This window comes from Dermochelys coriacea, chromosome 7 (genome assembly GCF_009764565.3).
Source record: "Dermochelys coriacea isolate rDerCor1 chromosome 7, rDerCor1.pri.v4, whole genome shotgun sequence".
NCBI classification, from domain to species: Eukaryota; Metazoa; Chordata; order Testudines; family Dermochelyidae; genus Dermochelys; species Dermochelys coriacea.
Genome location: NC_050074.1, coordinates 1,356,283 through 1,384,061, shown reverse-complemented (window position 1 = coordinate 1,384,061; position 27,779 = coordinate 1,356,283). Strand labels below are relative to the sequence as shown.

The following is a 27,779-nucleotide window of genomic DNA, read 5'->3' as shown; positions in this document are numbered from 1 at the left end:
AGGCTGGGGAAGTCACCTTCACCCGGGCACCAGCACCAAGTGGGCAGGGCTGGGTGAGGTCCCGTGGGACGGGGCTGCTCTGTACTCCCAAGCTTCAGCTGTCCTGCTCCCTAGCATTGTGCTAGGAGGGGGGAATCCCTGCTCTGCACTGGCTCCGCAGGGCCAATGAGTATGCCCGGGGGGCAGGGCATGGGTCTGGGGGGAGCTGTAGGGGGGTGCTGGGCAGGTGGGAGTTTGTGTGTTTTGGAGTTAAAGGCAGTGGGAGTGTCTGTTGGGGGGGCACTAAGCAGTGGGGGGTCTGTATGGGTCACTGTAGTTGTGGTGGGGCTGTGGAGAAGGACACTGGGCAGTGGTGGGTGGGGGAGATCTCTGTGTTTGAGGTGCTAGGGAGTGGGGGTTCTGGGCGGAGTGCTGGGCAGTTGTGGTGGGGCTGTGGGGCGGGAAACGCTGGACAGGGATAGTGGTGTGCAGGGCATTGTGCATTTGTGGTGGGGAGGTCGGTAGGGAGTGGCACTGGGCATAGTGGGTCTGGGGGGCGCTGGGTATAGAGAGTCGGGGGGAGTTGGGCACTGGGGCTGTGTGGCCTGGTGTGGGCCTGCCCCCGAGGTTTGTTTCTGCTGGTTTGTAAAACAGTGCCCTGGCACTGTGGTGGGTGGAGGGGGTCACCCCCACCATAGAATCATAGAATCATAGAATATCAGGGTTGGAAGGGACCCCAGAAGGTCATCTAGTCCAACCCCCTGCTCAAAGCAGGACCAAGTCCCAGTTAAATCATCCCAGCTAGGGCTTTGTCAAGCCTGACCTTAAAAACCTCTAAGGAAGGAGATTCTACCACCTCCCTAGGTAACGCATTCCAGTGTTTCACCACCCTCTTAGTGAAAAAGTTTTTCCTAATATCCAATCTAAACCTCCCCCATTGCAACTTGAGACCATTACTCCTCGTTCTGTCATCTGCTACCATTGAGAACAGTCTAGAGCCATCCTCTTTGAAACCCCCTTTCAGGTAGTTGAAAGCAGCTATCAAATCCCCCCTCATTCTTCTCTTCTCCAGACTAAACAATCCCAGCTCCCTCAGCCTCTCCTCATAAGTCATGTGCTCTAGACCCCTAATCATTTTCGTTGCCCTTCGTTGTACTCTTTCCAATTTATCCACATCCTTCCTGTAGTGTGGGGCCCAAAACTGGACACAGTACTCCAGATGAGGCCTCACCAGTGTCGAATAGAGGGGAACGATCACGTCCCTCGATCTGCTCGCTATGCCCCTACTTATACAACCCAAAATGCCATTGGCCTTCTTGGCAACAAGGGCACACTGCTGACTCATATCCAGCTTCTCGTCCACTGTCACCCCTAGGTCCTTTTCCGCAGAACTGCTGCCGAGCCATTCGGTCCCTAGTCTGTAGCGGTGCATTGGATTCTTCCATCCTAAGTGCAGGACCCTGCATTTATCCTTATTGAACCTCATTAGATTTCTTTTGGCCCAATCCTCCAATTTGTCTAGGTCCTTCTGTATCCTATCCCTCCCCTCCAGCGTATCTACCACTCCTCCCAGTTTAGTATCATCCGCAAATTTGCTGAGAGTGCAATCCACACCATCCTCCAGATCATTTATGAAGATATTGAACAAAACGGGCCCCAGGACCGACCCCTGGGGCACTCCACTTGACACCGGCTGCCAACTAGACATGGAGCCATTGATCACTACCCGTTGAGCCCGACAATCTAGCCAGCTTTCTACCCACCTTATAGTGCATTCATCCAGCCCATACTTCCTTAACTTGCTGACAAGAATGCTGTGGGAGACCGTGTCAAAAGCTTTGCTAAAGTCAAGAAACAATACATCCACTGCTTTCCCTTCATCCACAGAACCAGTAATCTCATCATAAAAGGCGATTAGATTAGTCAGGCATGACCTTCCCTTGGTGAATCCATGCTGACTGTTCCTGATCACTTTCCTCTCCTCTAAGTGCTTCAGGATTGATTCTTTGAGGACCTGCTCCATGATTTTTCCAGGGACTGAGGTGAGGCTGACCGGCCTGTAGTTCCCAGGATCCTCCTTCTTCCCTTTTTTAAAGATGGGCACTACATTAGCCTTTTTCCAGTCATCCGGGACTTCCCCCGTTCGCCACGAGTTTTCAAAGATAAAACCATGCCATACCCCATTTCCCCTAGCTACCCCCTAGCTCCGGGGGCCAACCACCCTGCACCATGCTCCATTGCCCCCATAGGGGCCCACAAATAAGTTTGGCGCCGGTCCCACAAAATCCAGCCCTGCACACAGTTTGAGTGCAGGCAGTTTCCACCTAAAGGCTCAGAATCCAGGGTGCAGATTAAAAGCCCCATTTGTTAAAACCACATGATTTTCAAAACCATCTCATGATGTGTTCGAATCTGCTTCTGCTATTTGAACATTTGGGGATGGGAATACTGAAAAAATGCCAGCTCTTTCACAATAGGCCGGGGCCGTTACTGCCTGAGATGATGGAGCACAGTTCCACAAGGGTTGGGGCTCCTTTCATAGCCCCAGTGTTCTCCCCACCTAGGGGGCAAACACAACTTGTGGAGTTAGCATCAGGCAGGCAGCGTGTCTCTCTCTCTCTCTGGGGTGCTGACGTATTCAGACACGAAGGCCAGGCTCTTACTAAGAGGGACTGTGCTGCTCCCTTCAGATATGTTGGTGTCCCCTCCCCGCCTTGGCAGAGCTGTAATCTTACTGAGCTCAAATTGCTGAATGTGGAAGCACTGTCCTGTACAGACCTCCGTTGCTGAGGGTTAGGTCTGTGATTTCATTGCTTGCTGTTGACCGAATGGACTATAAATAGTTGGGTTCTAAGGTGCACCAACCACACTTGAAGTCTACCCTGTGAATAGCTTGTCTGATTTGGTAGGATCCTGTCCATTTATTGTCATCAGGCCTTCAAAGCAGCACATGCAGGTTTTATTAAAGGAACATGCCAGGACACCAAAGACCAGCTGAAATGTTTCCATCACAGATTTCTTAGACTCTAGTACAGACAGTTATTTGTTTGGATCTTGAGGGGTTCACAACTCAGAAAATTAAACAATTTGAAACTGATCAGAAACAAAAGTGAAAGGGACTAATCAGCTTCCTTGTCCAGCTGAGGGGAATGCAATCAGCATGTGCGGCACAGGGGCCAGGAAATTGGCTTTTTTCTGGTTAATGTATTATTTATGGCGCCCAAAAGGATGCTGAGCATTTTTACAGACCAAATAACTGCCCTGAAGTCGTTGGGAGTTGGGGACATTTGGCACCTCGCAGGAGCAGGCTCTCGGAGGTTAATGGCAGTATAGGTGGGAAATATGCTGCATGTTGAAATCTGGAACTTGACAGTGTGTCTAACTTTTGGGCGAAGGTAGGTGGCTTGAATGGGACTAAACAGATGCTGAAGTTGCTGATCTAAGGGGAACCTGCTAGCATCAGCTATGGGAACAGACACGGCTGTTGTGATCCTGACAGCTCTGAGCATGGGCTTCTACAGCTTGGGCCTTTGACCCACTGAAGGACATGACCTTGTGCTGGCCAAGTAAACCCATTACTGAAACTCCATTAGGTCTATTTCTTTCTCAGCCATAAAGGAGCTTGTCTGCAAAGAGAAACCTGCTCCAGCTCGCTCCACACACTCACAAGCCTGTTTCCTTCTCTGAGATCACTAATATTCTACACCGGCCTGTTCCCATGGGTGGGGGCAATAACTCACAGAGAATACTGGTGAGGAGGGGGAGGCTGCTCAGGGGAGAGCCAGCACATCTTGTTAATCAGGCACAACAGGAAAGCAGATAGACAACGATCAGAGTGTGCTGTCAGACTCTCCATTAGATCTACACGGCTACGTTCCTCCTGGCATCATTTCAAAGGCCTGTTTATAGTCACAGAACCGAAGGCCTTAGAGCATTGTGAGCAGCTAGTCTGACCTCCCAATTCCTATTTAACAGAACTCGTTCAGTCCTGGGATGGAACTTGGGCAGCCCAAACTTCAGGCCGGTTGAAGCCCACAACTGAAGGCCATGGGCAGTGGCTGAATTTGCTCAACAGGTGGCTTCCAAAGAAATTGGAACCACTAGAGCCACTCACCTACCCCAGAAAAACAACAGGGAGTCCAGTGGCACCTTAAAGACTAACAGATTTATTTGGGCATAAGCTTTCGTGGGTAAAAAACCCCTACCCCACTTCCGCTTCCTTCCCCTACCTCATGCTCCTCCTCCCCATGTCTCTTCTCTGTGGGCTAACAGTCTGTGGGCAGAGCAGACCCCGTGGGGGCAGAAGGGTTACTATCTAGGAACTTTATCCATTGCTTCCCAGTGGAGGATCTTTAGACAAAGAAAGGTATATATTGCCCTGTCCTAGAGGAAATAAAACTTAGTCCTCTGCTGCCTGTAACAATTGTTAATATGCTTAGCACCTTGGTAGCCGTTTAGTCTGTAGATTTCAAAGAGCTTCACCAACGTGGGTCACCGTTATTAGGCCCTATGCTGTTTGTTGTGCAGTAGCTTGGTATTTTTGCAAACTGCAGAAAACCAGCAGTACCCCGCTGAAATGAGATGGGAATTTAGGAAGGGGGGATTTCATGACCCAAGCTGGAATTGACCTCAGCTGCTGCACTTAGTCTGACTCTTCTCCACAGCAGACTGACTACTGTGTGGTACAGTAGTGCCTAGAGGCCCAAAGCAAATCAAGGACCTCCAGCAGCAGGATCTAGAGGCAGGCCATGGGGATTTGAAGCCTGTCAGCTCAGCCTTCTTTGTCACATTCTCCCTGCATCCTGGTCTCTCCTGCCACTATGGCACTGGTGGTTGGCATTGATATGCGTGCCCAAAGTGCCATTGAGCTCTCTTTCCTTAGGTGACGTGTAGCTGATGCACAAAGAGGATATTTCCCAGCAGAAACTTGGGGAGATTCGCTGGGCCACAGAACATATGAATGGCCATGCTGGGTCAGAACAAAGGTCCATCTAGCCCAGTATCCTGTCTGCTGCCAGCAGCCAGTGCCAGATGCTTCAATGAGAATCAAGAGAACAGGCAATCATCAAGTGAGCCATCCCCCGTTTTCCAGTATCTGGCAATCAGAGGCGTAGGCACATCCAGAGTGTGGGGTTGTATCTTGGCTAATAGCCATGGCTTGACCGATCTACCCTGACCTTATCTAATTAGTTTTTGAACCCAGTTATACTTTGGCCTTCACAGCATGCCCTGGCAATGAGTTCCACAGGGTGACTGTGTGTTGTGTGAAGAAGTACTGCCTTGTGTTTGATTTAAATCTGCTGCCTGTCAATTTCATCAGTGATCCCTGGTTCTTGTGTTATATGAAGGGGTAAATAACTCTTCCCTATTCACTCTCTCCAAACCGTTCATGATGTTCTAGACCTCTGTCATATCCCCCCAGATGGTAGCTACAGACTGTGTGCTGAAGCCTGGAGGTCTGCCCTGCTTTCCCAGCCCTGGTGAGTGCTGCTTGTTGTTGTGAGAGCTGGCAGTCTGGCTCCCCTTGATATGTTGGAAAGTCTCCTTTTGGGGCTCCATGTTTGCTCTGGAGATACTGTTGTTAGATGTATAGTGCTCTCAGTGGACCTGGTGCCACCAGGTGGGTGGAAGGATGAGCTCCCTGCCCCAAAGGGCATCTAAGCTAATGCTAGGCCAAACCCACACTCAAAGGTCAGTAAGCCATGGAGGGGGGAGGGCACGTGGAGCAAAAAGAGAGAAGATTCCCCCCCCTTAGGGCGCAACTTCCCATGGGCAGTATGAGGGAGAGCTGATCGCATTGGGTTTGTGAGTAACAAGAGATGTGAATGAAGTGGTGTTCACTGGAGGGCTGGCACCAAGAGGGCTCTGCAGTCAGCATGTCTGGCCAGTAGCCAGCCCTGGGGGTTGGGCCATGCCGGATCCCCCTGTAGCCACAAACATGTTAGAGATGGGAGAGACCTCTCTGTCCCCTCCATGTCCTCTTCCCTTGCTTGACATGCAGCAAAGGTGCAGTGCTCTCTGCACCACCACTCACAGCCAAGAGGTGATCTGAGAATTCCTCGTCACGCCAGACCAACTACTGACTGTCTGCAGTGACAGGAAGAGACCTGTGTGCCTCAGGGTGTTCCCCTGCTCTTGCCTAGCTCTGCTGGGCTCTCCAGCCTGTGGGCCCAGCCATGTCCAACCTGAGAAGAGAGGAGAGGCAGGAGAGATTGATCATGAGGCTGGGTCTGCACATTTTCCACCCTTGCAGTACCGCAGCTGGTGGCAACACTCCGGTTCTGGTATAGATGAAGCGCTGCGCTAACCACTGTGTGGTCTGGGCTTGCTCTGAGCAGGGTTAAGCATCTCAGTGGTGAAAACTCCAGCACGACATCTGCACTGGGGCTCCCTCACTGCTTCCCCTGGGTGAGATGCGCTGGTGGGTGCATAGTGCTGAGAGCTCAGTGCAGAGGGAGCCAAGTCCACCAGCAAAAGAACCCTGCTCGGGCTGCGCAAGAGCAGCTGTCCCCTGGCCAGCAGGGAGGCCAGGCAGGGCTTGCCTCAGGAGGGCTGGCTCTGTTTTGACTCTGTGGGTACCAACACCGAGTGGCCGCAGTGCAGGCAGGGAGGAACCACTCAAGCCACAGCAAGCAGCCCAGGTTCAGGGGACTTGGCAGAGCAGGCAAAGGGGACGAGGCGTTATTGGGAGTTGGTGCTGGGGGCACATGGCTTGGCAGGAGACTTAGAGCCGTTGAGGTGTGGTGATCAGGACCTCCTGAGGGTCTCCCCCAACGCACCGATTTGCTCACCTTCCCATGACGCAGTATGTGATGAGGGCATGTGGGCTGTCATGGACTTGGAAGCTGACTCAGAACCAGACTGGGCACTTCCAGCTGAGACAGCAAAGCGAGGGGAGTGCTAGGAAAACAGGCCAACACAGCCTGGATTCAGGCCCTTCCGGGCGGTCAGTAGTGAAGACTGATGGCCCTGTGGGAGGCAGGGAGGGGTGTATCATCTCCATGGGACAGGCAGGAAAACGAAGGTGCAGAGAAGGGCCAGACAGAGTAGTGGCAGAGCTGGAATAGAGCCCACGTCCCCTGCTCTAACTGCTAGACCAAATCTAGGAGTCCTTATGCTCTGCCCGCTAAGTAACACTGGGCGGGGAAAATGATGAGCCACGTATCAAGTCATTTTGCACATTGTATTGAGAGCTTTTCCAGAGGCAGGCATACGTGGACTGAAGGCCACAGACCAGGAAAGAGAGTCAGTGGGAGAGCGGTCTGCCTTCAGTCACACAGCTACGTACAGGCAGGGTGGGATCCTCAGGATCGCATGCTGGGCTAATGGCGCTCAGTCTCCCTCCAGGAGGTGCCGAAAGAGCTTTGGACGGACACGACATTCCCGATGGCTCTCTGGCTGCTCGCTCAGCGGGAGTGATCGTGTCATTCCAAAGCAATTTCTGTCCAGGGCCTGGATGGCGGCAGGGTGACTAGGGTCTGTCATGTTCCAGCTCAAATCACCCACATGGCTGCTTCTCCATGGAAGACCATGCTTCCCTTCCCCGCCCCCCCCTCGGCTGTCCTGACAGTGACTCCAGTGTCACCCTGGTTCCTATGCCTGGAGCTTGGAGAGCAGAGAGTGCCCCCCACCCAGCCCCGTTTAGAAGGGACAAGGAATCTCAGACAAACATGTTATATGCTAGCACCTCAGCTGCGCTGCTCCCTGCATGCCAGATTGCTGCAGTGGACTTGCCTGCTGCATCTCACTGCTGCCCTGCTCATGGCACTAGCTTAGAGGCTCTGGTTGGAGCTTCAGGACCTCACTAGTCTTCCCTTGCCTTAGTTTCCCGTTCCTCTCGTCTACTGCTTCTTCCAGCCCAAACCTGGATCCAGCCCTCACCCGCCCGCTGGGTGCCTGTGAGCACCTCCTTCCCTTCAGTGGCTGTCTAGGAACATTTTGTCTGCCCTCAGCTCTTTCCTTGGCCATCTGGGGACTGAGGTCAGGCAGCTTTGAAACCTAAAGGGCAGCAGGATCGTGAAGTCCTCCTGCCCAACCTCTCCATCCCAGGCTGGAGGGAGCCTCCTGCTAGGGGAAGAGGAATTGGCTCTGGGTGTGTCTCTCCTGCCCCAGGTTGATGCCGTGTCTCAGGGGAGAGGCACCGTGGGCTTGCTCTCCAGAGTCTGGACTCATCTGTGCCCAGTTGAGCGCTGTGGCATCCCATGATTTGGGCCCTCGGGGTGTGTCGCGTTACTTGCATCTGTGCACCACCTGCACAGAGGAACTGCTACAGACTGTGCAGTCGCCCACTAGCAGGCGAGGTCAGTCCGTTCTCCAGTAGATAACGGGAAGGTCCTTGTAGACAGGACCCTGGGCTTTTCCCATCCACATCCCCCCCGTGTCTCTGACCAGTTCTCTATCTCCCAGTGCTGGGCTGGCTGGATCCCTCCTACTACGTCACTTTTCTGAGCACTAGCTAGTGCAAGGCCCAGCCTGTGGCGCAGAGCTGGGAAAGAGCCCGTCTCCCTCCAGCCTGAGTTACACTCACAGCAGCAGGAAGCACGTGCATGTGTCCTGTGACTTCAGCCTCCTGCTGGGGTCCTCTCTGGCCTGCTGCAGGTGGCCACATCCACATTGTGGCTGGCAGCTGGTGGCTGCCGCTTCTGCAGAGACACTTCTGGTGGTTTTTCTCCAGGAAATGCACAGCTATCTTTAGATAGCAAGAGAACAAGACTGCAGGAGAGCCCTGTGGACTCAACCTCCTGCTGCTCTCTGGTTCAGTGCCTGCAGTGAGGAAGCAGAGCCAGAGTTTGGGGGCCAGCTCCTCCCTGATCGAATCAGACCTCACTCATGTCAAAGGGAGCCCTGCTGAGTGAGGAGACATGTATTGTGCCTCTCCCCTACACATGCAAGCCCAGATGCAATCTGGGACCTGCCTTTGAACTGCAACTAGGTTCAGTTTGTGGGGTGCCCACTTTGCCCCACTCAGCACGGCTGCTGCAGTAGGTCCCAAAACCACATGTCCTTTGAGGTGGGGCTTTCGAGTACAGTGGCAAGGCAACACAGTGCCTGGGTGGGCGTGTTCCCTTTGTGGAGTCCTCTGCAGGTCCCAGCTCAGGGTGGGGAACCGGCCACTTTACTCAGCAAAGTGCTGAGTGCCAGCCTGTCTGTCAATCCCCTCCTCCCCAGGAGTGGGGTCTCTTGGCTTTGTTTGATGCTCCCTGGCTGGAAGACAGTCTGCAGCCAAGCACCCGTTGCAGTAACCATTGGGTGGGACTGGAGGTTTCTCTTTCGCTTGTTCAGGCCCTGCCTTCACTTCCTGTTCCCCCCCCCCCCCCCCGCCTGCAGGGAGTCTCTGCTTCCCCAGCACAAGGCATGCAGCCACAGTGGCAGCACTTGCTGTGCTCCTTCATGGGAGTGGCTGCCCAGAGCCGCAGGGGCCCCACAGCAAGAAGGAGCCTGGGCATGTTAAATAGCAGAGTTTAAAACTCCTGGCTCCCACCAGGGTATTCTAATCTCCCTCATTCTACTGCTGTGGAGCAATACCAGCCCACAGACCGGCAGGGCTGCCGCCTCGTAGCCCTGGTCTGCAGCCCCCTGATATTCCAGCTCTCCCACTCCTGAGCAGTTGGCCCCAGTTGTCTTTGCAGAGATTTTTGTTGCAAGACGGAAAGAACCAAACTCCCCTCAATCCAAGAGGTTACTGCGTAAAGCCATTGGCCTCACTCCCTGTCTTGGTGCGTCCTGTTGCTCACTACAGGAACTTGTGTGATCTGTGTTCCTGTCACCACTATGCCTCTATCCCACCCAACTCTTGGCCCGTTGTCTAAAGCAGCCAAATAGCTGTCTGTGTAACTACCTGAGACTGGCCTGGCTCTTGTGGAGTACACAGAGAGCAGCAAACCATCCAAGGTCCCTTTGCTCCGAGAAAGTCCTGCAGAGGCTGTGAAGGGAAGGAGTTACTTCTAGTCCATTAGAACAAACCATTATCACAAAGGAAGAGACTTGCATTCTGTAACCCAGGAAGACCCGGTGCCTACCTGTAGCATGACCAGATGTCTGGATTTTATAGGGACAGTCCTGATATTTGGGGCTTTTTCTTATATAGGTACCTATTACCCCCCACCTCCTGTCCTGATTTTTCACACTTGCTGTCTGGTTCCCGTACCTACCTGTCAGTAATGTTCCTTGGAGCAGTGTCTCTGGGGCTGGCAGAGAGTTTGAAAATGCATATGATGCCATGAGCCCTGTGTGAGGTTGCCCCAGTGCAGGATGGGCTGACAGATGCCCGGGCAGGAGAGCAGGTAACGAAATCCAACCGCAGCTGGGATGCTCAGAGGAAGACAGCTGCTTTTGGGATTCCGTTGCCCGCTGTCACGCCATCGAGTGGGCAGGTGGGTGTCTGGTGCAACAATCCCCAGGAACCAGGCCCAGCAGGAAAGTCCATCTTCAAATTCCTGAGGTGGGTGTAGAGCAACAGACTAACACCCCGTAAACTAGCACGGCTACGACAGCATTGCAAACAGTCAAACCGTCCGTGGGATACGCCAAGGAGCGGACAGGCACTTACCACAGCTGCCAACAGCGGGACCCACACCAGGGAGCATTGGGACTGTCCTGAACTCACCCAGCAGCCTCTTCCCAGGGTCTACGAGCCCGCAGCAGATCACTGTAGGAAGAGGAACCCATCCAGAATCAAGGCCTCATGAGCCTGGTTAGTTAATGCTGCAGACTCATCACTGTCATGCAAACTACCCATAGAAACTGTGTGCGTGGAGCAGAGAAGCCTCTGATCCCAGCCGAGGAACGGAGCCTGCTGGAGCTGTGATCTGCTCTGACTTCAGAAGCTAAGCTGCTCTGCACAGGGTCAGTCGCTGGGTTTTAGAAATCCAGGGAGCGGCAATAAGTGGTGATGTAAAGTGATGCTCGTCCCTTGGAGTCATTAGTGAACCCAGTGTGTGACCGTGGTGCAATGGGGCATGGGTTGCTGGAGGTGTCCTCTTTCCAGTAAGACCTGTCCAAGGGCCTGGCCACGCAGGGTTATTAAAGATCGCCCGGCATGTGTCCTGGCCAAAGAACCATGTGGGTAATTATGTTCTGCTAAATTCCTTTTGCCCTTTCTGTTAGATAAGGGATTCTTCTTCACTCCCACTCTGCTAAGCTGGTGCTGAGTGCTGTTAGAGTTTCTGTGCTCCACCCCAGAGGGGGCTGCATTCTGATGGTGGGAATAGTAATCTCTGTGAGCACATGCATGGGATTGGTGTAGGGAAGGAGCTGTAGGGGTACAATTGTAATGGGGGGAGAGAGATCTTACAGCAGCTCCACTCTCAGCAGGAGGCTCCACAAGGAACAGGGCAGAATCACTGGCTATGGGGCAAATCCCAGCCAGCGCAGTGCTGGAAAAGGTTCTGGTGAGGGAGTCAGTGAGTTGGTGGTAAGAAAAGGCTGGTACTGGCGCTGCTGGCCTGGCCCTGCTCCCAACAGGAGGGGCTCTGAACAGGATGGCTGAAGCTGCAAAGCTAGACAGCGGAGAACAAAGAGATCACCTGGAGGTTGGTTGGGCGGTCCAGCCCTTTCCTAAGGAAGGAGCATCTGGCATTGTAGGAGAGGCTTGTTTAATGCCTGGAAACCCGAGACAGCCCCCCCACCCCACCCCAGTCCTTTCATCCTGGCTTAGGCACCTGTGGCTCCTGCTGATGCGAGGGAGGGGGCCGGGGTGTTCAGCATCTCACACGGGCCAGCTGGGCTCACACAGGGAGGGGAGAAGCAGACAGGACTGCCGGTTTGAGCTGGGGAGCAGGAGAAGGGTTCAGCTGCCAGTTGCTGAGCACACAGCCAGCCCCAGGGAGTAGCACCAGCACTGGGAGAAGGAGGGTCTATGAGGGGGGTTAAAGGGAAAGGGGGGTGACAAGCCCAGAGGAATTCCTGACCTGGCATCTCTTCTCTTCTGCGCCTCTCTGAACGTTTCACTGTCTGTCGCTAGCAAGGTGTGACCAGCCCCAACAACCACATGCTGCTCTGGCCTATGGGCCACTGGCCCTCCACTCAGTAAGGGGATCCAGCTGGTTGTGCCCCCAGTCGGGTCTCTGGGGGAGTCCCCTGCTGCACATGGAGGGAGGCGCAGGAAGTGAAGTTGCTCCCCCTCCCCCATGTGCCCAGGGTGATTCCAGGGCAGGCTCTGAAAAGTGGCACAAAGTCAGCTGTGACCAGTGCCCGGACTCCTCAGCCGTGAGTCACAGCCACAAGCTGGCACAAGGTAGGGCTTGGCTCTGGGAAAGATGGCGCTTGGAGTCGGCTCTGCCCTGGACCATCTCTGCTACCCCAAAGGCTCAGGCTGTGCCTCTGAGTGGGTTGTGGGAGGCATGTGTTGGCGCTGACCGGGCCTGTGGAATGCCAGGTGCCTGAGTCTGAGCCGTCGGGCCTGTGAACAGTCGGGCCTGTGAACTGTGGCTGGCCTCCATGCTGCTCGATGTAAGTGGCGAGTCCCCTGGGTTTAGTGACGGGGGCGTGGTTTCAATGGGCAATGCTAGTGCAAATCCCAGTGCTTCGGGGATGAGAACTGCCCTGGGATTTACACTACCAGCAGCACTGTCACCAGGAGCCCTGAGTGCCCGTGGAGCCAGCTCCAGCAGGGTCCCCTCCCGCAGTCCTTGGGCGCTGTGGTTGGGGTGAAGGATGCAGGGGAGGATCGTGGGTTTTGCCCGGAGCGGCTGGGGGCCATGCTAATCATGGGTTATTACTTGGGGGAAGGTGTTGGCTGGAGATGCGGGCATGGTGCAAATACCTAGGGGGAGAGACCCCAAGATTCTCTCTGCCAGCACCACTGCCACCATGCCCCCACTTCTCTGCACCCCTCCTCCCCCCTCAGCTCTCTCCAGGCCCCCTGGTGCTGCCCTCCCCCATTCCCCCTCACAGGCACTGGCACGGCAGGCTCTAGTGCAAATGTTAGCAAGCTCATTAGGGAGGGGCAGACAGGCACTGAGGAGCCATCTGCCCAGATTGCACCCCCCCAGTCCTGCTTCTTTTCAGGCACAGTCCAGGCCTTGCCTGGCTTCCTGCTGTGTCCCAGGACTCCCTCAGCCCTGCCAGGAGAGGGCACTACTCCCAGTCCTGCTCAGGTGGCACTCACCAGACAGAGAAGCTGCCTCCTTAGTGGAGCTTGTCTGCAAACCTCCCTCTCCTGACAAGCCTGCGCAGCCTGGCCCCTAAGGTCTGGGGAGGGCCTGCCTGGCTAGGTGAAGCGAGGCAGCCTGTCTCCTCAGTCTGCGTTGTGCCCTGGCCCACTGCTGCAGTACCTACAGCTTGGGCCACCCCTCCCCAGCCCAGCGCAGCCAGGCTGAAAAGCGCAGAGGGTCAAATTGCAAATACCTAATTGTTATTCATCTGTCACTGGATCCTCCCCGGATCCTTCCCTGTAACCCCTTCCCCTCCCCAGCAGGAACACTTGGCCAGGGACGGTGGGTGTGTGGGCCAGGTGGGACATGGGGAGGCAACTAAACACACAAACACTGCTCCCTATCTAATCCCCCAATGGCCTTAGTCCGGCTGCAGGCTCTTTGGAGCAGGGACTCTGCCACCTATTTGCAACTCTGGAGTGCTGTATAAATAAGACATCATCACTGTAGCCTGAGCCCTATCTCTGCCTGCCCCAGTGCGACAGGGCCTGGTAACCTTGCCCCCCCCAGCCAGTCCCCTCCACAGTGCGTGCTCTCTCTCTCTCACCTGCCTTCGAAGCCCCCCTCCCTGCTCTTTGCTGGTTGGGCCTTTCCCCACGGTGGGGCTGAGCACTCTTGGCAGGCAGAACAACTGCAAGGAGGAAATGCTTGTGGGGAGCTGAGGAGATGGGAAACAGGAACTGGAGAGTCAGTGGTGTGTGGGGCAGAGGGGAATCCAGACCAGCAACAGTAGCTTTGACACACTTTTCATGTGAGCTAGCTGCAGCTTGCAGCGACAGAGCAAAGTGCACGGTGCGGCAGCATGCACAAGTTCACAGCACTAGCTGCAAGGGTGCTCATGATGTGGGTGGGATGGAAGCAGGAGAGCTGCGGGGAGAGCCTGGCTACTCTGGTCCCAGACTCTCCCAGCATAGGGCACTGTGGTGGGGGCAGGAGTGCCGGACGCTCAGGACGTTCCTGGCTACTCTAGCCCCACCCTCTCCCAATGCGGGGCACTGTGGGGAGTGGGGCAAGAGCTCTGGCTGTGCGGGAAGCTGCTGGCTACTCCAGTTCTGGCCTGTCTCAGCAGGGCATGCCCGACAAAGACAAGTGCCCAGTGCTTAGGGGGGTGCTGGGGCTCAAGCAGTTTTTTTTACTTTTGTAACTGACGTGCCAGGTACAGAGGTGCTGGGGCTCTGAACTGCCCAGCCTGGAGGTGCTGGGGCTCTGCGCTGGCACAAATTAAGCACTGCAAGTGCCTGTGTTGATAAAGTGTTCAGCAGGTCCCTCTCTCCTTTCCAAGGTTCCAGAAGTGGGAACCTTCCCCAGGGGGAATTCCAGCCCAAGGGAGGAGTGACTAAGCTAGCGGTGTCTCCCCTAGCCCCGTGTATCCCAAGCGGTGGGTCACAAGAAGGTTTTAGAGGGGTCGCCATGTCCGGGGCTGGATTAACCTGTCACCAGGCCCTGGCCTAGGCAAACACACTTCTATTGGAGGGGAGGCCCCAGGGTCGGACTCGTGGCCAGGCCAAACCTGTGCAGCACTGTGACCCCAAGCACCAGGTCACAGTGCAGGGAGCCAGGCCCAGCTGTGTGGGCCAGGAGCCAGGGTAGCAGGCCGAGGGGTGGGGTGCCAGGGCAGAGAGTGCATGGATGGGATGGTGGATCGCAGAGACAGTGCCACAGGAGGGTGGCCTCAGTGAACAGTCTGGGAACCAGCGTGTACCCCCAGGGCTCCAGCCCAGCAGGGAGAGAAGAGACATGCTCAGCACAGCCAGCACCCACTGCTCGGCCTTTCCACCCGCGCAGTAGGCCTGGGCTCACCATGGGTGGTCACGCTGGGGTGAGAGGTTGGGGGAGGGAGGGGCAGTGGAGAGGAGAACGGGTTAATCAAATCCCTCCCGTCCCCTTGCCCGAGGGCACTGGCTTCCCAACCTGGGCACAGGTGGGTGGGCAGCCTGCGCACTCCTCGCTCCGATTCATTTCCGCCCTTTTTGCCCGGGCTCCCCGCCATGGGCCACACCCCAGCTATCGTGCTGACAGCTTCCTCTTGCTCCCAGACACATGGCAGGGCCAGCCCAGGGGCACTTGGGATTCATCCGGCTCCTCTACCCGTTGGTTGTTTGCTCAGTCAGGAGCCCTGAACACCCCCCGGGGACAAGGAGCAAATAGGAAATCCTCAGAGTGGGATTCAAACCTGCATGGCAGCAAGTGGCTGGACAGGGTCAGGGGTCAAATGCCAGCCCCTGGCTGTGCCAGTCAAGTGCAGCTCTCCCAGCCAGGGCACCAGCTCCCTCCTCTCACCTGCCAGTCCTGAGGGCGGGAGCGTTGTCCTGTGCAGCCGTCCTCAGGCTGTGCCAGGTTCGGGAGCTTTCCCCAGCCCCCTGGGTAGGACTGGAGGCTGCGCGGGGTCCTCTGGGCACCAGGCTCCCCCGCTGCGCCCCAGCCCCTCGCAGAATGCTGCACGGGGCAGGAGGCAGCCCGGCAGGTCAGGGCAGGCCTGCAGCCAGGGCAGCTAGCTGAGCCGTGGAGTCGGCTTGGGTGGCCCCAGGCTGCCCAGAGGCAGGGCTGGGGGGAGGCGGGCTCCTTCCCTCCCTCTCCAGCCGGTGCCTGTCCCCGCTCGCCTAGCTGCCCTTCCAGCTCTGGCTGTTTTATGCAGAGACGCCCAAGGCGAGTCCCTCTCGGGAAGCCCAGGGCAGCCAATCATGGACTAGCCCCCCCCCCAACTTCCCCTTTTCAAGCAGCAGCAGTTTCACTTTTGCTATTACTCTGCCTTGCTCAGCCGAGCTGCCTGGCCAGGCCAGGTGCAGACTTGGGCTCCCCCAAGGGCAGGGAAGGGCAGCCCCTCGCTCTGTCTCCCTCCTGCTGTCTGTGCTGGGGCTGGTCATCCCTGGCCATGCCTGCCCCTCGCACAGAGCCCAACCCTTTCTGCAGCGCCTGGCCATTGCCTCTGGGGCGTCTAGCCAAAGGCCAGGGGCTGTTGGCTGCAGTGTCTCTTTCCATGGCTTTGGCACAGTTGTGTCAGGTGCCAGGCTTTGGGTCCTGAGCCAGGACCAGGGCTGGGGATTTCCACCTGCCGCATACGTTTACAAACCAAATGAACTGAATGTTGTGATCCCACTGCCCCCTTGCTGGGAGCTCAGCTGGGGTGGGCCAGGGATCACATGGGCCTGTCTCCCCAGCCCTTCAGCTGGCCTCAGCACCATTGAGCTCGAGTGATAACAGAGTCAAGCTGGGTTACACCCAATGTTCAGTCTGGGAATGGAGCTGGGATGAGACAAGAAAGATGTGGACAAATTGGAAAGCGTGCAGCGGAGGGCAACAAAAATGATTAGGGGGCTGGAACACATGACTTATGAGGAGAGGCTGAGGGAACTTTTAGATTTAATTTTGGTGAGTAGCGAGGACCTCATAGAAGAAATGGTTGTAGGGGACAATCTTGGCTCAAGTGATCATGAGCTAATTCAGTTCAAACTAAATGGAAGGATTAACAAAAATAAATCTGCAACTAGGGTTTTTGATTTCAAAAGGGCTGACTTTCAAAAATTAAGGAAATTAGGGAAGTGGATTGGACTGAAGAATTTATGGATCTAAAGGTAGAGGAGGCCTGGGATTACTTTAAATCAAAGCTGCAGAAGCTATCAGAAGCCTGTATCCCAAGAAAAGGGAAAAAATTCATAGGAAGGAGTTGTAGACCAAGCTGGATGAGCAAGCATCTTAGAGAGGTGATTAAGAAGAAGCAGAAAGCATACAGGGAGTGGAAGATGGGAGGGATCAGCAAGGAAAGCTACCTAATTGAGGTCAGAACATGTAGGGATCAAGTGAGACAGGCTAAAAGTCGAGTAGAGTTGGACCTTGCAAAGGGAATTAAAACCAATAGTAAAAGGTTCTATAGCCATATAAATAAGAAGAAAACTAAGAAGGAAGAAGTGGGGCCGCTTAACACTGAGGATGGAGTGGAGGTTAAAGATAATCTAGGCATGGCCCAATATCTAAACAAATACTTTGCCTCAGTCTTTAATAAGGCTAAAGAGGATCTTAGGGATAATAGTAGCCTGACAAATGGGAAGGAGGATATAGAGGTAGATATTACCATATCAGAGGTAGAAGCGAAACTGAAACAGCTTAATGGGACTAAATCGGGGGGGCCCAGATAATCTTCATCCAAGAATATTAAAGGAATTGGCACCTGAAATTGCAAGCCCATTAGCAAGAATTTTTAATGAATCTGTAAACTCAGGAATAGTACCGAATGATTGGAGAATTGCTAATATAGTTCCTATTTTTAAGAAAGGAAAAAAAAGTGATCCGGGTAACTACAGGCCAGTTAGTTTGACATCTGTAGTATGCAAGGTCCTGGAAAAAATTTTGAAGGAGAAATTAGTTAAGGACATTGAAGTCAATGGTAAATGGGACAAAATACAACATGGTTTTACAAAAGGTAGATCGTGCCAAACAAACCTAATCTCCTTTTTTGAAAAAGTAACAGATTTTTTAGATAAAGGAAATGCAGTGGATCTAATTTACCTAGATTTCAGTAAGGCATTTGATACCGTGCCACATGGGGAATTATTAGTTAAATTGGAGAAGATGGGGATCAATGTGAACATCAAAAGGTGGATAAGGAATTGGTTAAAAGGGAGACTGCAACTGGTCCTACTGAAAGGTGAACTGTCAGGTTGGAGGGAGGTTACCAGTGGAGTTCCTCAGGGATCGGTTTTGGGACCAATCTTATTTAATCTTTTTATTACTGACCTTGGCAAAAAAAGTGGGAGTGTGCTAATAAAGTTTGCAGATGATACAAAGCTGGGAGGTATTGCCAATTCGGAGAAGGATCGGGATATTATACAGGAGGATCTGGATGACCTTGTAAACTGGAGTAATGGTAATAGGATGAAATTTAATAGTGAGAAGTGTAAGGTTATGCATTTAGGGATTAATAACAAGAATTTTAGCTATAAGTTGGGGACGCATCAATTAGAAGTAATGGAAGAGGAGAAGGACCTTGGAGTATTGGTTGATCATAGGATGACTATGAGCTGCCAATGTGATATGGCTGTGAAAAAAGCTAATGCGGTTTTGGGATGCATCAGGAGAGGCATTTCCAGTAGGGATAAGGAGGTTTTAGTACCATTATACAAGGCACTGGTGAGACCTCACCTAGAATACTGTGTGCAGTTCTGGTCTCCCATGTTTAAAAAGGATGAATTCAAACTGGAGCAGGTACAGAGAAGGGCTACTAGGATGATCCGAGGAATGGAAAACTTGTCTTATGAAAGGAGACTTAAGGAGCTTGGCTTGTTTAGCCTAACTAAAAGAAGGTTGAGGGGAGATATGATTGCTCTCTATAAATATATCAGAGGGATAAATACAGGAGAGGGAGAGGAATTATTTAAGCTCAGCACCAATGTGGACACAAGAACAAATGGGTATAAACTGGCCACCAGGAAGTTTAGACTTCAAATCAGACGAAGGTTTTTAACCATCAGAGGAGTGAAGTTTTGGAATAGCCTTCCAAGGGAAGCAGTGGGGGCAAAAGATCTATCTGGTTTTAAGATTCTACTCGATAAGTTTATGGAGGAGATGGTATGATGGGATAATGGGATTTTGGTACGTAATTGATCTTTAAATATTCAGGGTAAATAGGCCAAATCCCCTGAGACGGGATATTAGATGGATGGGATCTGAGTTACTATAGAAAATTCTTTCCTGGGTATCTGGCTGGTGAATCTTGCCCATATGCTCAGGGTTTAGCTGATTGCCATATTTGGGGTCGGGAAGGAATTTTTCTCCAGGGCAGATTGGAGAGGCCCTGGAGGTTTTTCGCCTTCCTCTGTAGCATGGGGCATGGGTGACTTGAGGGAGGCTTCTCTGCTCCTTGAAGTCTTTGAACCATGATTTAAGGACTTCAATAGCTCAGACATGGGTGAGGTTTTTCATAGGAGTGGGTGGATGAGATTCTGTGGCCTGCGCTGTGCAGGAGGTCGGACTAGATGATCAGAATGGTCCCTTCTGACCTTAGTATCTATGAATCTATGAATCTATGAACTGGGATTGTTTAGTCTGTGGAAGAGAAGACTGAGGGAGATTTGATAGCTGCTTTCAACTACCTGAAAGGGGGTTCCAAAGAGGATGGATCTCGACTGTTTTCAGTGGTAGCAGATGACAGAACGAGGAATCATGGTCTCAAGTTGCAGTGGGGAAGGTCTAGGTTGGATATTAGGAAAAACTTTTTCACTAGGAGGGTGGTGAAGCACTGGAATGGGTTCCCTAGGGAGGTGGTGAAATCTCCTTCCTTTGAGGTTTTTAAGTCCCGGCTTGACAAAGCCCTGGCTGGAATGATTTAGTTGGGGATTGGTCCTGCTTTGAGCAGGGGATTGGACTAGATACCTCCTGAGGTCCCTTCCAACCCTGATATTTTATGATTCTATGTTCCTTTAACCCCACCATGGCCATTGCCAAGTATTTGGGATGGCACAATTCTGCACGTAACTGACAGCCCCCTCCCATGTCAGACACCCCACCCCCTGGGGGGATAGACTCTGCCATTGGGCTGCTGAGCTCCATGAACAAGGGTTGCATGGTAAGCTACAACCATTGTACACCATGCTCTTGCCTGGTGCCTTCCCAAGGGCCCTACGCGCCCCCCCTCTCCTCCCCAGTGCTGCCGGGCCCTGTCGGCCAGGATCACTGTCACCAAGTCGCTGGGCCTTCAGGGTTTGAGGTTGGGTCATTCTTGCAGCTGCCAGGACCCCACTTACCTAGCCAGCCAGGAAGCTGAAGTGTGCATGTGCTTTGTATGTGGCCATCAGGAGCCTTCGTTCCCAAGAGGCAAAGTGAACCATAGGCTGGGCTGGACATGTGGAGATGGCAGGAGGGTGAATCAGCAGGGAACACAGATCTAGGTGGACTTCTACATTGAACCTGACCAGTGGTCCACTCCACTGCTGCTGTCTGAATGCTCTGTGACTGGCTTCGCTCCCGTTCTTGTCCACAACTAGGAGCCACCAATGGGATGCACCCATGAAAAAGGTTAATGCAGTCCTAGGATGTGTCAGGTGAGGTATTTCCAGCAGAGACAGGGAAGTTGTTAATACCTTGTACAAGGCACTGGGGAGACCTCATCTGGAATGCTAGGTGCAGTTCTGGTCTCCTGTGTTTACAAAAGATGATTTCTAGCTGGAATGGGGGCAGAGGACTACTAGGATGAACTGAGGAATGGAAAACCTGCCTTATAAGAGGGGATCTTGGCTTGTTTAGCCTGACCAAACGCAGGCGAGGGGTGAGCTGCTGTCTGTCTAGCAATCCATGCGAGGGATAACACCAGACAGAGAGAGGAGGTATTGCAGTTGAGCGAAAGTCTCCGCTGGAAATTAGGAGAGGGTTTCTAGCTATCAGAGGAGTGACGCTCTGGAGCAGCCCCCAAGGGGCGCAGTGGGGGCAGAAAAACCTAACTGGCTTTGAGCCCGAGCTTGAGAAGTGTCTGGAGGGGCATGGTGTAATGGGGCTGCCTATGACGGCAGGGAGCTGCTCTGCGACTGCTAGCAGCAAATATCCCAAGGCCCGGAGATGGGACACGAGCTGGGGAGGGCTCTGGGTTAATGCAGAGGGTTCTCTCCTAGGTGGCTGGCTGCTGGGTCTTGCCCATGTGCTCAGGGTCTAACCAATCGCCAGATCTGGGGTCAGGAAGGAATTTTCCCCTGGGGGAATTTGGCAGAGACCCTGGGGGAGTTTGGCCTTCCCCTGCAGCATGAGGCACAGGGCACTGGCTGTTTTGAATTAGTGTCAATGGTGGATTCTCACTGGAAGGTTTTAAATCTGGATTTGAGGATGTCAGTGACTCAGCCAAAGGCAGGGGACGATCCCCGGAGGGGGTTGGTGACGCTCAGTGGCCTGCGCCATGCAGGGGATCCATCCCTGTGTAACACTGAGGAACGAGGGGAAGGGGGACAATGGGACAGCACCACTGCCAAAGCCTGAGTCAGAGGAGGGCATCCTTGAATTTAGGGCACTGGCCTGGGACCCCCAAAGTCTGCGTTCAGTCCCCAGTTCTGCCCCAGGCAACCTTGTGCTGGTCCCTTCATAGTGCAGGCCCTCAGGTCTCCTCTGTGTAACATGGGGGGAGAACTGCATGGCTCACAGGGAACTTGCAGAAATGTCTTTTGGGAGGCTACCCCAGCAATGGGGCCATGGAAAGTCCTAGAAATAACTATACCCCGAGCCAACTTGTGTACGGTGCCAGGGAAAGCAGCTGGTGTGCAGAGCCCCCAGTTGTGCTGAGCTTTCAGGGCTGGCTAATTGCAACTCGTGGCATTGGGAGAGGCGGTTCCGCCCTGGCGGGGTATAGCCAGGAGGCACCGAGGCGCCTGAACCGCACAAGTCAGGGGAGGCGTCTTGAATAACACTGACTGGCAGAGAGAGATGGAAACTGGCACATGGGGGCCTGGCCCAGCCCAGCCCTGCTGCTGGTTTACAGGGACAAGCAGGGAAACCTGAGCCTGAAATCCAAGCGGATTAGCTGGCTTGGGTTTCTGCAGTGGCTCAGGTCCAGCTTGCAGGTGTTTGGTGGGGAGGGGGTCTGACCCCAGCTTCACCCACAGCCACTTTCCTGCTTTCCCAAAGCAGCCCTAGGCTACTTGGATCCAGTGCAAGCCCCTTGCAGACATCTTGGGGGGGGGGAGTAATGGAGGTAATTGTAATCCCCTCTTTGTCCCCACAGAGCCCAGGTGATGCCCCTCAGTCCCCAGGAGGCAGGGGAAAATATCTCTCTTTGCTGCTTCTGGAGGGTTGGAGGTGTCTGTGAGGCACAGAGAATCTGGGCCAGAGCACAGCATTGAACCCAGAGTGTTTTAGCCACAAGGGCATCCTGCCTGCCTAGCCACAGCCCACAGGGCCTTGTGCTGAGCACCCGTAAAACCCACACCCCAGGGTTCTCCTGCTGGACACCGTGTTTCAGCTGGTGTGATGCCCTCCTCCAGCTGAGTGCTAACGGGCGCCCTTGCTGCGGTCAGGCAGTGCAGGCCTGTTTGTGAGGCTGAAGCCACAGGGGCTTGTACAGGCTTGCAGGTGTGTAGTGCAGTAGGGAGAGGAAGTTGGCTTTCCAGAGAACAGTTTGCAGCCAGGCCCCATTAGCCTTTCTTTGTCCTCAGTAAGGAGCGTGTTCAGCCTGTGATCAGGGCAAACTCTGCCCCTGTGCTAAGGCAGCATTGGTGTCATTGAGCAACCCGGCCCGGCTTTGGAACCAGTTTTGGTTTTGGAATGTCCTGGAGTTCTGTCGCCATCCCAGCGAGTCCCAGCGAGCAGAGCCTGGCCACACTGTCTGCAGGGCCCCCGCCTGTAGGAGCTTGGCTCCTGGAGCTGTGACCCAATCTGCAGAAGTCCTGGGCCTGCCCCACCCATGCAGGTCTCTGAGGTCAGGTGCTGGGCCGGCAAAGCCCACCTCTCCAGTGCAAGAGGCCCCGGCTAGCACCCAGCCCTCCTCCGAAGCTGCTTTGGCTGTCTTTACCCATGATGCTCTGTGCCAGGGCTCTCTTCAGTTGACCATCCCTTAGGTGGGGCACTAGCCAGGGGCCAGCTTTGGGAGCCCCCAGCCCATCTCCCCTCTGACAATTGCGAGGCCAGCTTGGAAGTGATCTGTGCAACCATCTGCCAGCACCGCCGTGGGAGGGGACAAGCCGGCACCGCTCTGCTGAGGCTGAGAGACTCATTGTCAATTCATTGACACACGGGAAAAGCCCCCTGGTCCCCAGGGGCAGGTGCTTTCCAGCAGCCCTGGCACTTGGCTCAGCCCTACCCTAGTGAGGGCTCAGGTGTGGGGGAAGCAGTGCAGGTCCCGGGGTGGGGGGGCTAGTGAAATCCACTCCAGGCTCCTCCTCTGTCTGGCCAAGCAGACACCTGGGGGGCTTGCAGGGAAGGCTGCAGGCCCCATGTCTGAGCAGCCCTGATGCTGCCGTTGGGCTGCAGGGGCCCGGCCATGCCACAGGGACCCTGGCCTGGGCTTGGGGAGCACCACAGCCCCCCAGTGCATAGGGGTCCCCCGCCCCAGCACACCACGAAGGGACTGGGAGAATGTGCAGAGTGGTAGTGGGGTGCCCAGCACGGAGCAGGGGGGCGCAGGGGCTGGCAGACCCTGGGCAGCACCAGGCGCTCCCCGAGCACAGCGGGGAGCTCCCAGCGCCGGCCAGCAGGGGGCAGCGTGAGCGGCGGCAGGGCCCGGCCGGCCGCTCTTCCCCCGCGCTGCTCCTCGGCAGCGTCTCCAGGCCGGGTGAGCGGGACTCGTGCAGCGGGCGCCCCCCCCCGGCGCCCCCCCACTCCCGACCTGCAGCCCCCCCGGGGCCCCCGCGACCTGCAGCCCCCCCCGGCGCCCCCCCACTCCCGACCTGCAGCCCCCCCCCGCGCCCCCCCACTCCCGACCGGCGCCCCCCCGACCTGCAGCCCCCCCGGCGCCCCCGCGACCTGCAGCCCCCCCAGCGCCCCCCCACTCCCGACCTGCAGCCTCCCCCCGGCGCCCCCCCGACCTGCAGCCCCCCGCACCTCCCCACTCCCGACCTGCAGCCCCCCTGGCGCCCCCCCACCCGACCTGCAGCCCCCCCAGCACCCCCTCTCACTCCCGACCTGCAGCCTCCCCTCGGCACCCCCCCCCGACCTGCAGCCCCCCCGGCACCCCCCCCGACCTGTAGCCCCCCGGGGGGCCCTCACTCCCGACCTGCAGCCCCCCCGGTACTCCCCCCGACCTGTAGCCCCCACGTGCGCCCCCCCCAACCTGCAGCCTCCCCGGTGCCCCTCACTCCCGACCTGTAGCCCCCCCTGGCACCCCTCACTCCCGACCTGCAGCCCCCCCGGTGCCCCCCTCCCAACCTGCAGCCCTCCCGGCGCCCCTCACTCCTGACCTGCAGCCCCCCTGGCGCCCCTCACTCCCGACCTGCAGCCCCCCTGGCGCCCCTCACTCCCGACCTGGAGCCCCCCGGCACCCCCCCTCCCGACCTGCAGCCCCCCCCGGCGCCCCCCCTCCCGACCTGCAGCCCCTCGCTACCCCAGCCCTGGGCTCTCCCCACTGCCCCTCCATCCACTCCCACAGTCCTCCGTGGTTCAGCCCAGGGCTCTGCCCCACAGCTGGGTGTCTCGGGTGCACGGGGGTTGCCTGGTGCTTCGTGGTACGCCAGGAGCTCAGTGGTGGCCCCGGGCAGGCTGGGCCGGTGCCCAGCGGCTCTGCCCTGAGCCCTCTCTCCGTGTCATTGCAGCAGGATGAGTCTGGCCTCCGTGAGGATGTTCTGCCGCGGGGGCTCAGCTCCTCGCTGGAGGCTGGCAGCTGCCAGGAGAGCCCCTGACTGGTAAGGTCGGGGGAGCCCAGCAGAGCTGAGGGCCCCAGCACCACCTCTCCCTGGATTTCCCTTGCCCAGCGCTGGCCGGACCTCACTCTGCCAGGGACATGCCTTCCTCAGCCGCTAGCAGAGCCTGGCCGCTCGGGGCCAACCCCCTGCCAGCAGCAGCGGCCTCCCCCGCTCCGAAAGGGCGCTTTGGGGAACGAGGCCAGGTCCAGGCTGGCTGGTGCTCTAGCAGCAAGACAGAGCTGGCCAGCCGTGCCCATGGCCCCTCTTATCCAGGCCCAGCTGCTGCTCCTGTATTCAGTCCCTCTGTGGTGGGGCTTGATGTGGCCACTCAAAGGCTGTCTGGGAGCCTTGGGCGGCTCTGGGGTGAGGCCCTTCACGGCAGTAGGGGAGCCAGCCACTATGCACCGTGGGGGGAGGTCTCTGCTCAAGGGGGACTGCGGGTGAGGAAGCTGAGTGTCTTGGGGTTTTTGGCTGGTGGGTCTCAGTCAAGCCTTCCTGTGACAGGCAGCCGCGCCGGGGTCACCACCTCACCCCTGCAGATGACGAGCTTTACCAGAAGACAACGCTGAAGGTGCTGGAGCGGGAATCCTCCAGCATGATGTTCATAGACAGCTACAGCAGCCGGGGCTTCACCGTCAATGGGGACAAGGTGGTGGGGCCCTGCGCCATCATCCCACGTGCCATCCTGCAGTGGAATGTGAGTGCCCCAGCTGCCAGGGCCTGGAGACTGGCCCCAGGGGTCCTCTCCCTCCCCACAGGGCCTGGGTTTTCAACTCCCCACTGTGCTGCCCTCCCAGTCCTGGGGCAGTGGAGTTCCCCATGCCCAGGTGGCCAGTCCAGCCCTGGGAGTGGGTGCGTGGGAGACCCAGGCCTGGTTGGAAGCAGGTCCGTCACTTTGACTCTTCCCTGCCCCCAAGGGGGAGTGCAGGTGCTTTGACCTGGGCCTCCCTGGCTGTGTGTTGAAACCTGCCCAGTCGAGGCAGCAGCAAGCTCTAGGGGCAGGTTGCTATTGGACTAGTGTGGGCATGATGGTTCAGTGGGGCACCTCCCCCATGCAGGGCACAGGCTGCATTCCAAGCCAGGTGGCATTGGGAGCAGGAGAGGTCTTGTCTCTGAGTGTCCTTTCTTTCCCTTCAGGTTGGCTCTTACCAGGACATCACCGAGGAGAGCCTGGTACTGTTCCGGCTGCTGGAGCCGAGAATAGGTAGGTGGGAGGCACAGAGACAAGCTGGGCACTGGGTGGGTGTGCTGCTCCCCAGAGCGAGCCAGGAGCAGGGACTGCACTGGCCAAGCCACGCTTCTGCCCTGCCCCTGGTGTGTGCTGGCACCTGTCCTGCTACCCTGCCCTTGTCTGAGCCAAAGCAGAACTTCCCCTTCCCCAGACACTGCCTAGGATTGAGTGTTGGGAGTGGGGCAGCCAGGCTGGGGTTACTCAGTGTTTTACTCACAAGGCTTTGGCTACTGTAGACTAAAACTGAATGGATGGATGGGGCTGTGGCTGGGGGAGGGACTGGCTGTGCGGGTGAAGCTGTAGGTGCTGTGCATCCACTGGGGGGGGGGGCGAGGGGCAGGGCTGGGGTTCGCCATGGGGCTAACACAGCCTCTTGCTGCTAGAAATCCTGGTGCTGGGCTTGGGGGACAAGGTGGAGCGGCTGGAGCCCAGCGCCCTGAAGCTCATGAGGGAATGTGGAATCGCTGTGGAGGTGCAGGACACGGTAGGGGGGACATGCTGGGAACATCGGTGAAGCTGAGCTGACCTGCCAGGCCCCTGCCTTAGGGCTGTCTGCAGCAGCTCAGAGTGTCTGTTCAGGAAGCCCAGGACAAGGGGCACGTTCCGAGGTGAAGGTAACCGGCCCTGCCCTCTGCGTTGGCCCCTCGCTCAGATGGGTGGAGGCTGCCAGGGAGCGTGAAGGGTGACCTAGTTACTGGCCCCTTGTGCCCTCCACCCCATCGTTTCACTGAACTGTGCAATGGCAGCATCCCTGTGATCACGCACACAGCTCTGCAACGGGTGTGGGCCTGGTCACACACTGTGCCTTGGTGGCTGTTTGCTTGAGATGCCGTCCTGCCACACGAGCTCAACCCTCAGGTGGAGGGAACAGAGTTCTGTGCCATAGACCCTGGGCTAACGATCACGTGTCTAGCCGTGAAAGGCAGGCCTGGGAGTAGGTGGGCAGAGATGAGAACATGGCTTGGGGGGGGGAGAGCATATGGGGTGCAGGGGGCTGCTTCTCCCCTGCTTCCAGGAAGACAGGGGCTGGGGTCAATGTTCCACATGGCCAAGGGCTCTGCCTTAGTCATTGATGGTTTCTGGGCCTCTGGCTTCTCTTTCACAGCCTAACGCTTGTGCAACATTCAACTTCCTGACAAGCGAGGGTCGGGTGACTGCAGCTGCCCTCATCCCCCCCCGTGCTGGCCGAGCCCTGATGTAGAAGCAGCTGCGCCCCTCAGTCCCTGCGGCAGGACATGATACTGGCCCTTGGGAAACGCCCCACCTGTGGTGGGACAGGGCCTGGAAACATGAACTGTTAACAGGAAGGAGAAAATGGTTCAGAATAAACTGACTGCCCCTGCTGTGCCTGCTGCTTTTTCTGTGCAGGGCTGTGGGGTCTGTCTGGGCCTCAAGGCAGGGTGCCCCCATCCTTGGCTTCCTTCCTGCTGGGCTGGGCCTGGCTACTCACTCATCTGCTGGGGACCGTGCAAAGGAAGAGAAGGGCTACAGAAGCTCTTTTGCTCCTGGCCCTTGGAAGGCAGTGGGCAGCTAACTCCGTGTTGGTGCATAATTGTTCCTGGAACAGGCTGTAGCCGTGACTCAAAGCCTCTCTGTCGCTGGCCCCAGGAATGCTAGTGGCAGGACCTACCCTGGCAGCTGAGGGAGGAGCCTTGTGAACACCAGCCTTGCAGTGGGGCCTTCTGCCTATTGGCGCCCTGAGCTGGGCTGAAACTCCTCTCAGCACCTGCTGCCTTACTAGGACCTGCCCCTTCCCCTCTGCTTTTGGGCAGCCTAGCGTGAGAGATTCTGCACAGGCTGCAGCTGGATCATGCCCCACCCAGTACCAGGGGTTTGGCTCAGCAGGGTTAGGGAAGGCAGGTGTGTTTTGAAGGGGCACCTGCCACCGAAGTTCCTCCACTTACCCCAGGTCTCTCCTATGCTCCTGCTGAACTACAGGCAGTAGAAAACCCTCATGAGGCACTTTAGCTAGCTGTGGTTTTCAGTGCAGTAAAACCTAGCCCCAGCTGGGGGTTCATGGGACAGACAGGGCCTGGAATTGTGACTGGAGTACATGGAGGCAATGGTTGCTCCCACAAAAGAGCAAATTCGGAGACCAACAACAAAACA

The 27,779-nt window shown here is 56.1% G+C and overlaps 1 protein-coding gene and 1 long non-coding RNA gene across 6 annotated transcripts in view; one reads left to right on the top strand and one right to left on the bottom strand.

Annotated features, from left to right (window-relative positions):
- The window catches only part of NDUFAF3 (NADH:ubiquinone oxidoreductase complex assembly factor 3), a 30,039-nt gene extending 3,022 nt beyond the window's left edge, over positions 1-27,017 (top strand). For 3 of the 5 annotated variants that reach the window (XM_038411747.2, XM_043519942.1, XM_043519943.1), the window contains exons 3-7: positions 24,350-24,439; positions 24,944-25,136; positions 25,577-25,643; positions 26,054-26,154; positions 26,776-27,017. In XM_038411747.2, coding sequence (XP_038267675.1) covers positions 24,350-24,439; positions 24,944-25,136; positions 25,577-25,643; positions 26,054-26,154; positions 26,776-26,871 — 547 coding nt within the window. In that variant the 3' untranslated portion in view covers positions 26,872-27,017. Of the gene's footprint in view, positions 1-22,809; positions 22,818-22,930; positions 22,933-23,303; positions 23,374-24,349; positions 24,440-24,943; positions 25,137-25,576; positions 25,644-26,053; positions 26,155-26,775 lie in introns of those variants that run through there. The other 2 variants (XM_043519945.1, XM_038411748.2) reach the window with 2 other exon arrangements.
- LOC119859525 lies at positions 2,922-15,745 on the bottom strand. Its single transcript, XR_005294235.2, has 3 exons — positions 15,414-15,745; positions 10,529-10,627; positions 2,922-6,164 (listed from the first exon to the last, which is right to left on the bottom strand). It is a non-coding gene; the product is annotated as an uncharacterized LOC119859525 (long non-coding RNA).
- Positions 27,018-27,779: the final 762 nt, after the last annotated feature.